The sequence below is a fragment of the Carettochelys insculpta genome, chromosome 6 (assembly GCF_033958435.1).
Source record: "Carettochelys insculpta isolate YL-2023 chromosome 6, ASM3395843v1, whole genome shotgun sequence".
Lineage (NCBI taxonomy): Eukaryota > Metazoa > Chordata > Testudines > Carettochelyidae > Carettochelys > Carettochelys insculpta.
In genome coordinates, this window is record NC_134142.1 from 42925807 (window position 1) to 42937870 (window position 12064).

The 12064-nt window shown below is 44.7% G+C and overlaps 1 protein-coding gene across 6 annotated transcripts in view; it reads right to left on the minus strand.

Moving 5' to 3' along the window:
* Positions 1–12064, minus strand: part of TTLL5 (tubulin tyrosine ligase like 5) — a 238586-nt gene that overhangs the window by 21199 nt on the left and 205323 nt on the right. For 5 of the 6 annotated variants that reach the window (XM_074998793.1, XM_074998790.1, XM_074998792.1 and 2 more), the window contains exon 31: positions 8740–8963. The exons of the other annotated variant lie outside the window; for it this stretch is intronic. In XM_074998793.1, the coding sequence (XP_074854894.1) occupies positions 8740–8963 (224 nt within the window). The remainder of the gene's footprint in view (positions 1–8739; positions 8964–12064) is intronic. 6 annotated transcript variants of the gene reach the window in all.

Consider the following 12064-nt stretch of genomic DNA (forward strand, 5'->3'; position numbering starts at 1 on the left):
AGGGGAGACAAATGCACCCACATGCACCTGAAAAAGCCATTATTTTTATATGCCTCAATCAGCTGTTTGTCCCTTGTACTTGGTACTGAGAGAAGTAGATGGGAAATGAAGTAAGAGCATTTGGTTCTGAGCTGTCAAGTCAAAAACACACTTACTAGTACCATAAGGTACTTACTATTCAGTGCTCTGAAGCAGAATCTGTATTAAGCCATTTGGTAGGACACTACGACACACAGAGAGGGAGCTAGCAGAGAGGCTGTGTTGAAAGCTAAACTCAGAATTAATCTCATATGCTGGCCCCATCTGAAGAATCTCACAGATTCACTGAGCTGTAAGATGAGATCCACACACACGAAGAATCCAGTCCTCACTCACTTTACAGAGCACATGCCTCTGCAGGCCTATCTGCAGTTAGTACAAAAGTCTGGGGCTCAAAGATCCTAAATCCTCCTTGGGCTTTGTGAGGTTCAATTTTGCATTTTTTATCAGGGGAATATCACTCTAAGTGAGATTAGCACTTTCTCCTGTTTGACAATAGATTAGTTCACTGAGGATTCTAGTTCAACCTAGATGATCATAATGATCCCTTCTGACATGAAAAATCTATGAAAGTCATGAATCTCCTCCCTGCTCACTGCTCCATCCTCTCTTCCTTATCCGTCCAGACCCCCTCTCCTGGCTCGCTGTCCCTGTAGCCTTTCTGACTACTTTCTGGCCCTCCTGACTTTCCATTTTGATCACTCTTGCTCCCCTGCTCAGTCTCTTGCGCCTGCCACAATTCTTTCTCCTCTTCTACTGACTCCCCTCTGTTGCACAAGTCCAGAATAACTCCCAGCCCTCCTCAGTGATAAGAATAGTAATCTCCAATCCCCATGTGATGTGCTGATGACTAACAGACTCAGGCACATGTGAGCAACTTCAGAAGTGCTGACTGACATTTTTTGCTTTCAGATTCCAGTCAGCAAGTTGCCAGCAATCCAGGTACTCCTGGCAACTGTCTGGCCAGGCAGGGGCACCTATGTTTTTCTCACCTGGGTTAAACAGAATAAATTGAGGTCCTGGGGCGAGAAGTCTGACATGACATTTGCATGGAACAACCTTTACCTTAGCTCAGTCATACTCTGAAATGCTATTGTAAAATGACATGCTGGATTTCATGTTTGTCTTTCAGTTCTGGATCTACTGTGCTTATGTTTTCTCACTATCAATGTTGCAAACTTCAGCCAGGACCTGAGAATCCAACTGGGATTTTTCTGCCTTACATGAAGATTCTGCACTTGGAATTTAGCTGCTGATTCTGTCTGTGCTGCATGAAGAGAGTTGAATTCAGGTCCGTCACTGTAGCTGGGTGAAGCATGCGGGACTAGCAGATAAAAACTTGTTGTGTCAGTAAAGTCAGCAGGTATGACACTAAGATGTGGGGAGCCAAGGGCAGAAGGATCATGCTTCTACCCGTAAGTGATTTTAAACAGAACTTGCTCTCTTTCTCTCTGGTAGCATTTGATACACCTGCCTACCATCTTCTTTTTAGGTCCTCTATGTAATCTCATCTAATCCTGCATTTTCAGATATCACCTCTATGCAATCAGTTCCCAGATCTCTATCTTTCCCTCAACTCCTTCCCATCTCTTTAATCTCACCCCTCAAATTCTCTTGTTTTCTCATCTCAATGTGTCACCTTTGGTTCTCCACCCTAGCAGTCCATCTCTCAAAAAGTTTTGCTATTTCTTCCTTTTTAATTTCCCCAAATACTACCCTTTCCTTATTCTCACCATTGCATAAATGCTCTTAAGTGCCTTAGTTCTCTCTTTGCCTGATGAGTGTCTTGGAAAGGGAGCTGACATCCTTCACTTTGACATAACACCACTTTTATCTATGCTGTCTGCCACAGACTATATCTTTGAAGGAAGCTGCTCTTCTACAGGTTCAAAAGTTGAGCCTCTTTATTGTTACAACCTATTCCTGGGAAATTAATGGGGTCACAGGGACATAATTGATCCCAGCAAATTCACATCATGCAGGAACTGAGGTTTGTCCAGAAGACAGCACCAGACATGAAGAGCCAGTGCCAGTAAGGCTTGTTCCTCTTTGTTATTCTTGGACAGGGTATCTCTCCATGTGTGTCTCTGTGTATGCTGCAAGGCTGGCCACAGCCTAAGAGCTGCAGGCCTAGTGAGCCCAGCTGTGTCAGTATGTTAAATCAAGGCACTTCTTTCAGATGCTCTGGTACAGCTGCCAAAAAATGTCTAAGGGTCAAGCTGCCTGATTAACCAGGCACTCAGGAGCTAAAACAACAAGCATGCCTCTGTGCAGCAGTAGCAGAAAGTGAAAGGGATCCCAAAAGCAGCTGCATGCTTCCTCTGTTGCTGTCAGCTCCTCCACTCAGTGGGTACTCTGCTTTTACATGAGATATGCCCAGCACACTCGAGATACTTCACATCTGCCAAGGAATACATAAGCATGGGAAGAATAGGGTTCAAACCAGAACCAAAGCAATTTGCAGAGCTCTCTATGCAGTCACCTCCTCTGCTTTCTGCTTATCTGCCCAAGTTGACCAGCCCTTGTGAAAACAGCTGGCTACATCTATATCACGTTGCAGTCAGGACTCCAATGAATTCTGAGGCAAATTTGCACAAGCCTGAAGAAAGGCATCACCTCCCTCCTGTTCCTGTGCTGGCTATGACATTGCAAAACTCTTGGATCTTTCACAGCTATTGCTATTGCCACAAAGAGTAAATATATAAAAGAATAATAGGGCAGAAGAATTCTTCTTGGGAATGGGAATTTGACATACTAGCCAACTTCATTCCTCCAGAGCCACATGGCTACAGGGAACACTCAGTCAGAGCACATGCCTCAATGGGAATATTGGGAAAAGGCATAACACAAAACCTCACACAAGAGACTGTGCTACACTAATCAACATCATCATCAGGTTTTGTCAGTCAACAGCTGGTCAACAATCTCCACACAGCTCTCCCCAGGCTCTGTGAATGCTGGCCCCAAGAACTGTCTTTTCTCCACTTGGCACCGCTTCTCCCTTGTCTGCAGAATCGTTTTTCTTTGAGTGCTGGTTCTGCTCACCAGCTTTTCAAAGTCCTGTTTTACCTGGTCCTCTCATAGTTCTGGTTTTAAAAAGCAGTTCTCTGAATACCAACTGTTAAATGGCATTGTAACATTTCATATTTATTGAATCTCAGTCCTTCCAAACCAAACGCTCTGAGATTACACATGGATTTTTTTCTCCATTTAACAACAATGCCAACTCACTTCAGGCTCTGAAAGTGAAGCTGATTTCTTTCTGCTTCTCAAATCATAATCTGTAAGGAAGGTGCTGCAGACAAAATGCTGCCCTCCGTGAAATCTGCCTGCTCTCACTGTTTGTAAATGCTGCTTTACTGACAGTGTGATCTCACTGTCTCCAAATTCTGCCCTTGGTAACACCTGAGTAACTTCAACAAAGGATATATATTTGGCCTATGGAATCATTATGACTGATGATAGCGTACAGGGTGGAATGAACCCAGCTTGACTCCTGGAATCCAGGATGAGTTTGTGGTGCTAGCAGTCAGAAAAGCTATCTATTTGTAATCTGAGCACATTGAATCTGAAAATTATTGAGACACAAACATGGAACCCACGAGACCATTTTATGGAGCCACATTTCTAACAGGGCTGCACTTTAAACAGTTCCTTTCAGTACCATGATCTTTTTCTATACCCTAACGTAAGGTCCCAGTTTTTTCCTCTATTGCCTCATTAAGGAGTCTGCCTTCGATACAATCCACAACAAGTATCAGAGAGGTAGCCATGTTAGTCTGTAGCTTCGAGAACAACAAGAAGTCTTGTGGCACCGTAGAGACTAACAGATATTTTAGAGCATAAGCTTTCGCGGGCAAAGACCCACTTCATCAGATGCATGAGTGGGCATGGGGGTGGTTTCAGAGGGGTATTTAAAGACTGGGGTCCCAGTAAGAGGGAGGGCCAGAGCTGACAAGGTCTATTCGGCAAGGCGGAAATGGCCCAGTATCAACAGTACTTATCAAAAGAAGGAAAAACAAGTCAGATCAGACGGGGATGTGAGCCTTTGTCAGTCTAAGGGGGAGATATTCACACCCAGAGCAGAGAAACTGCCTTTGTAAACTGTGAGCCACTCTCGGTCTCTGTTTAATCCATGGTTAATGGAGTCAAATTTGCAAATTAATTGCAGCTCAGAGATTTCTCTCTCCATTTGAGTTTTGAAATTTTTTTTCAGTCCTGAAAAAAAAAATTCAAAAATCCCATGGAGAGAGAAATCTCTGAGCTGCAATTTATTTGCAAATTTGACTCCATTAACCATGGATTAAACAGAGACCGGGAGTGGCTCACAGGTTACAAAGGCAGCTTCTCTGCTCTGGGTGCTAATATCTCCCCATTAGACTCTGACAAAGGCTCACATCCCCTGTCTGATCCGACTTGCTTTTTCCTCTTTTGATAAGTACTGTTGATACTGGGCCATTTCCACCTTGCTGAATAGACCTTGTCAGCTCTGGCCCTCCCTTTTACTGGGACCCCACTCTTTAAGCACCCCTCTGAAACCAACCCCCACTCATGAATCTGATAAAGCGGGTTTTTGCCCATGAAAGCTTATACTCCAAAATATCTGTTAGTCTATAAGGTGCCACAAGACTTCTTGTTGTTTTCAAATCCACAACAAGGACACTCTTCTTCTTTGCCAGATTGGGAGACTGAGAAACCTTAATGGAAAGGAATAGAAAAGACAAGCCTTGTTTGTCTGGTTGTTTCATTACTTTTTTCTTTTGTGACCTGAATTACTAGATGAGTCAGTGGTGTTCATCTTTAGAATCTCTTATCTTGTTTGTAGCTGAGGTTTCTTTCTCTTTTGCTTCTCCTACTCTTCTGGACACCATATGTGCCCACTGAGTGACGTGATAATGCTGACATGGAAGAGCTGGTTCAGGGAGACAAAACTATCTACACAGCCTGCAGGAAATTCTAAACACAGTTTTGAAAAGAAAATGTGATTATATTAAGCTACAAAAAACAGAGATAGAGATTAAAATGGCCTTAGAGAAATTGGAAAAATGAATCAGAATAATTAAGATTGAAATGATCAAAATGAGACTTTGCCTTAGCGAATGAAAATCAGTATATTCCATTAAAAGAAACAGGCCAAACTGAGATCTCTTGGAAGGAAGGAGGCCTGGAAAGCAGCCAAGAAAGATTTAGGGGTGATGGTGGACAGCAAATTACGGATGAACTGAAAATCCCATACAGCAATCAAAAAAAAAAAAAACAACAGACCAAACAATACGCTATGTTTTATGTAAAGAGGCAAAGAATCATGTCATGGATTAGGGATGTGATAGTTCTAATTTTTGGGTAGAAAAACTTTTGGAATATTACAATTTCACTTCAACACACAAGTAACATTTCAAACAGGAGAGGTCTAATAAGTAAAATGAGACAATTGGGGACTAGGTGTGTGGGATTACTATAGGAGGAAAGTATCAGAGAAGTAGCCGTGTTAGTCTGTAACTTCAAGAACAACAAGAAGTCTTGTAGCACCTTATAGACTAACAGATATTTTGGAGCATAAGCTTTCGTGGGCAAAGACCCGCTTCATCAGATGCATGAGTGGGGGGTGGGGGTGGTTTCAGAGGGGTATTTAAAGAGTGGGGTCCCAGTAAGAAGGAGGGCCAGAGCTGACAAAGTCTATTCAGCAAGGTGGAAATGGCCCAGTATCAATAGTACTTATCAACAGAGGATAAAACAAGTCAGATCAGACAGGGGGATGTCTCTGGAATAAGAGGTGCAGCTAAAGGAGCCCCTAATGGTATGGTTGATGTTAGGTCCTGTGATAATGTCACTGGTGTAGATATGTGTGTGACATCATCACAGGACCTAACATCAACCATACCATCAGGGGCTCCTTTACCTGCACATCTTCTAATACAACACATGCCATCATGTGCCAGCAATGCCCCACTGCAATTTACTTTGGCCAAACTGGACAGTCTCTACATAAAAGAATAAATGGACATAAATCAGACATCAGGAGCGGTAATGTACAGAAATTTGTGGGGGAACACTTCAATCTCCCTGGACACTCAGTGGCAGATTTAAGGGTGACAGTCCTGAAACAAAAAAATTTCAAAAATCAAATGGAGAGAGAAATCTCTGAGTTGTAATTTATTTGCAAATTTGACTCCATTAACCATGGATTAAACAGAGACTGGGAGTGGCTCGCAGCTTACAAAGGCAGTTTCTCTGTTCTGGGTGTTAATATCTCCCCATTAGACTCTGACAAAGACTCACATCCCCCTGTCTGATCTGACCTGTTTTTTCCTCTCTTGATCAGTACTATTGATACTGGGACATTTCCACCTTGCTGAATAGACCTTGTCAGCTCTGGCCCTCCCTCTTACTGGGACCCCACTCTTTAAATACCCCTCTGAAACCACCCCACCCCCCACTCATGCATCTGATGAAGCGGGTCTTTGACCATGAAAGCTTATGCTCCAAAATATCTGTTAGTCTATAAGGTGCCACAAGACTTCTTGTTGTTATAGGAGGAAAGGTTAAAGAAACATCAGTTAGTATAATTATAATCAGGAACCTCAAAAAAAAGGATTTAAATTATGTCAAATACTGTATTTAGCAAGGAGAGGCTTGTTCAGGAAGGTGGAGAATGGAAAGAATGATTTGAAGCATGGAAGGCATATTTTCATCCCTATTCTCTCTGATTCTTTTAGGAAGAATTTCATCCAGTCCCCTGCTCTGTATACAGTATCGCCAGTCCTTTCTCTGATTTGGGTGGATATGTTAGATAGGAACAAAAGACGGTGATTTGAAAAATGTCAGATTCCAGTATGTTAGAAGAAAAGCTGGGCACCACTTCTTTCCATGCAAGTGAAAAAAATATTATTGAGAGATCACATGAATGAAGAATTTGGAGTTTTGTCCTAGTGTCCAAAAGGTAAATCAAAGTATTTCTGGAGTGGTTTCTTGCAGCTTTCGATACTTTGATTACGTTTTTGAAATTCTGCAGGAATCTTTTGCTTCCCCCCTCCTTCCGTGCATTTTTGATGCTGAGCTTTTTCCGGTTTTCCCACACTCCTGCCTGTCACTGAGCAGAAACCACAAAAATGCAGCGAAATAAAGTCTGTCCAAGAAGCTGCAATTCCATCTCACAAGGATAAATAGTCTTCCTGCCAACAACTGAGCACAGCTCACCGGCATCTTCAAATATGCATCCCTGCTGCCCAGCAAGGGAACACATTGACACAACCTGTCACCTGTACTAACATGAGCCACCTCAGCACAATAAGAATCAGATGGCGAATTCACCAGCACAGACCTGCCAGACCTCGTGCTCACAGCCACCCTTACTAAGTCAACCAATTCTGCTAACGTCTTGTTTTCTTTTTAAATAGTTTTGGGGGATGAATTTAGTGCACTATCTAAAGGCAGGCAGTGTGCAGGCAGGAAATAGATCAGCTTCTATAACAGATCTCTGGCTATCAACCTCCAAAACACTTTGCTACTCAATTTCTGCTCCCTCAATGCCCCATCCACAGCATTGTCAATGTGCCTCTATCTTGCACCAGAGCACTTCTACAGGGATTTTTAGAAAAAATGATTATTTTTAATAAAGCTTCTCTCTTAAACAGGGAAGGGAGGAGAGGAGTCAGAAAATTTGGCAGGAATCAAACATCTCCAGGATTCTGCAAAACTGAGTGAAAGGAGCTATGAATATGTTTCCCTCCCCACAATCCACATTTTGAGATCAGAACTAGCCCAATGATGGCTAAGGAAAAGGACTGGAGAAACCTCAGTATGAGGAGATATTGTAAAGATGAAGACTTTTCAGTCTACAGTAAAGAAAAAAAGAAATGGAGCACGATACAGAGAGATATAACAGTGAATGGTACAGACAAAATTAATCCCGCTTACCACCTCTGAACACAGGAACAAAGGATGCTCAAGGAAATTAGCAGGCAACAAACAAACTGATATGAGATTTTTTTTGGTTTTACACAGCACATAACTAATCTGTGGAACTCAGTGACATTTAAATGAGTGGTGGGCCACCATATCACTGGTAGGGCCATGAGTTTGGGCCCAGTGGAGCAGGGAGGGCCTGCGCCACCTTACCCTATTCCCAAACCCTGACCTTATGCCAAGTGTAGAAGAACTATGCAAGAGACCAGGAGATGCACAGTTCATTTCCCCCCTAGATTTAATAAAAGAGAAATTGGCAGATCCCACTGACATCAGCTTCCAAGGAGAAGACAGCTTTTCCCACTCCATTTGGGCTGTACCAGTTTGTCACCATGCCCTTTGGCCTGCATGGGGTTGCCACAACCTCCCAGCACCCTATGGACCACAGGAAATGTACCAGCTTCTCCAGAAGAACTCTGTCCCTGTATCTCTAATACATAGCTACTCCAGTCTTGCTCCCTCACAAAGCACCTGTCACTCACCATTGTCAGAGACAAGAGGGTGGCCTATGTAGACCGCTTCTCTGATCCGTATGTGGTAATTCCTGTGTCCCCGCACTTAAGTGAAGTTGAGGCCCTGCTTACATGCTGAGGTAATGCTCCATGTTCGGACACACCTACGCCAGCGTATCAGGGCCAGGCTCAATTGATGGTCTCAGTTGAAGAAGACAGGCCCCAAAAGGAGACGTATCAAATGTTTCCCTCAAAGATTTCTCTGGCATGGCAAAAAACTTACTTGGAAATCCTCTGTGCTGCTACTTTTCTGACCACTGCCTGTCTGTGGTTGGCTGGAGGCTTTGGGACCAGGTGAGAAGATGTACTCTGGGATGGCATCACTTTGTGTGAACTGGCTGTCTTTTGGATGCTGGAAGTAGCGGTTGATGTATTGCGGGCACCAGAATCAGCTGGCGTGGATATATTGTTGGAGTTGTTGGATGGTGGATGGTTGGCAAACAGGGCCTGGTAGAAAGCAAGATACAAGGATCGGTTATTTTCCTTCTGCAACTCTACTCAGAGAACTCATGTGGTGAGCAGACAGGTCTGGGAAGAGAGTGCGCTGGTCAAGTGAAAGGGACCTCCCCAGTACTGCCAGGACTGGTCTCAGAGGTCAATTCAAACTGAGGGTGACTGAGCGCATGAACAAGTTTTTACAGCAGAGTTCTATAGCCTTGGAAATCAGTGTCATTTCTAGAAATGCCAGCTAACTCTGCTGCAATACTGTCTCCCAGATCCAATCTTCTCCTAGTCTACGAGCTAATAAGAGGCCCTATACCACCTTCACAGAAGCAAGGGGCACTGAGAGAACAACTGAGAAAGAAGATTTTCCCCTCACTCAAACACTACGGAAGCCTTGGGGAGAAGGGAAGTTCCCAATAAGCAAGGGAGAGATATATTAAAGGTTTCAGAGACGTAGCAAAAAAGCTTGTGCAATGAGAGGCACTGGCGAACAAGGACACAGGTGGAAGAGCAGGGGAAAGGCACCTGAGATGCAAAGCAGCACTGAATTCTCTTCAGAAGTTACAACCTGCCTGGAACTCTGCCTTGTCCTTTCTCAAAGCTGCTTAGTTAGATCTCCAGTCCAGGGCAATGAACTGCACCCATGCAGTTTCATGATGAAAAGTTTGTCATGAAAAGTAAGTGGAAGGGGTGAGCAATAGCCAGTCTCCTGGGAAAGGCTGGGGCTTCTGTGCACTTTGCTGCATTTGTCCCAAGTTTATTTTTCTGGTGAGGAACACACAGAGCCACAAGGAATGAGCGCCAGGCTCCAGAGAAAGCCACAGACTGACGGTTGGTCAACTCCCAGCAAAAAGACAGGAAAAGCCCCTCTCCCCTGCAATTTTCTGGCAAATGGCAGGGGACTCATGTGGGAGGGAGTTTCTGACAGGCAGAGCCTGAGGGAGAAAGGAAAATGCAAGAGCCTTTTCCACTACAATTTACTGACAAGATCTGATCTCTTCACTCCGTGTTAACCTCTCCATACCCTGTAGCTCCATTTTGATCCTGGATTCCTAAACAGGATTACCTTCAGGCACAACTGTACAAATGACAAATCAGGAGAAAGGCAGTACATGCTGCTTTCTTGGCTTAGTCCAGTACAGCTAAGAGCTCATCATTTTATCACGGAAGAGATGGAGTCTCCCCACATGACCCAGACCACTCCTCACTACGTCCCATTTGGTGCCATGCAGAAGAATTTTTTTAATAAGTGCTTTTCCTTTATTACTGAAATTCTGAGACACCTGAAGTTTGCAAACCTCTTGCTCAGTACAATCTACGCCAACTCCCCATACATTCTCAGGAAAGACGGTCAGTCACCCACGAGCTAAAACAAACAAGAGTTCTTTTAACACAGGCTGATCACCAGAAGCAGAGCCACTTCTGAAAGGCCTCTGTCTCTGCACTGTGCTGTGATCCTGGCTGCCTTCCACCCGAGCCAGGGTGGAGAAACTGAGGGCTCACACTGACCTTGGATCCTGGATACAGCTACAAAGCATGCTGCCCTGCTGTGAACTCTAAGGGGGAGGGGAAGGAACCAGGAGAGGCTACTGTGCAAACAAAGGGCAGCAGGGAGGCCAGACAGAGAGAGGGATGGGGAGAGATTTCAGCACACAGAGAAGAGCTACCCTCATTCAAGATCCACAGATTCCAGCTTTAAGGTCAGAGGCATGGAAGAAGCTCTGATATAAACAGCCCAGGAGCATTCTGTACCTCACTATTTTATTAAGGGAAACATCCTGAACAGGATCACAATGCTGGAGGTATGGACTGGCTAATGAGGAGATGCAGGCCCTACCTTGTGTAAGTTTCTAAGGGGCACACGTGCACAATATTGACTTATCTTCAGAAAACTGCAAAAACATTAGCTACTTAATCCCACAATACTACTGCGAGACAGGTGAGGATTATTAACCCCATTTTACAGGTTGGCACTCAAGGCCACACAGAGGGCAAATGACTTGCCACAGATGGATGAACCTCAGAGTGGGAGTTAGAACTCAGGAGTTCCTGGGTCTCTGATGTATGCTTAAACCAACAGATCACCTCTCTCCTCATTTTGTTTTTACAGAAACAAAGTACAGACAGAATGATAGCTGTACACAAAGAATGTTGTCCAGTTATGAAATTTCACACATACAATCTTCAAATTAAGATGAGGCACATCTTATGGCAGGGGTGAACAATAATTTTTGATGCGGGGAGTCACTCCAAGATTTTGGTAAGTGGTCAAGGGCTGTACTTTTCTATAGAGGGGGTGCAGGGTCTGGGATGGAGGCTGGATGCAGAAGGGAGCTCTGGGTAAGCGGCTGGGGTGTAGGAGAGAGTGGGGTGAGGCTGAGAGGGAGTTTAGGTGAAGGTGGGGGTTGTGACCTGGGGCAAGGAATCTTGGAGGGGGTATGGGTACAGGAAAGGATTCTGGCTTGGGGAGGGTGTAGAAGGGGACAGTGTTGTGACCTGGAGGAGGAGTGCAGAGGATTTGGGTGGTAACCAGGGACAGAGAACTGGGGGGAAGGAGGGGCTGGGGTGCCAGAGGCAGGATCTGGCTGGCTGGGAGGTATTTACCTAGATGACTCCTGGCCAACAGCCCTCTGAAGCAGGTTTCCCTGCCTGCTGCAGCCTCAGATCAGTCAAGCAGGCTCCATGTGGCTCTCTGCTGCAGACACCAAGGGGTGGTGGAGGGTTCGTGCATTGCTCCCAACCAGCAGCAAAACCTCTGACCACCTACTTGCGGGAAACTAGAAACTGGCCAATGGGAGTTGAGAGATTTTTGCATGGAGCAGGCAGCTCCTTAAAGCAGTGTGGGGCAGCTCCATGTTGTTTTAAGCAGCTTCCTGCTGTGTGCTTGAGGATCCCAGTGGGGCAGTCTGTAGGTCAGATCCTGGGGCTTAGTGGGCTGGATTTGGCCTGCAGGCCATATCTTGCCCACACCTGTCCTAAAGTATCAGCAAGCAAAACCATGTTTACTGTGACCCATTCACAATCAAAGCGAGGAGGTACCAGAAGTTTGAAGAAAAATAGTTATGTTTATGATCTTCAAAAACAGAAAAGAGAACGATCCTGAC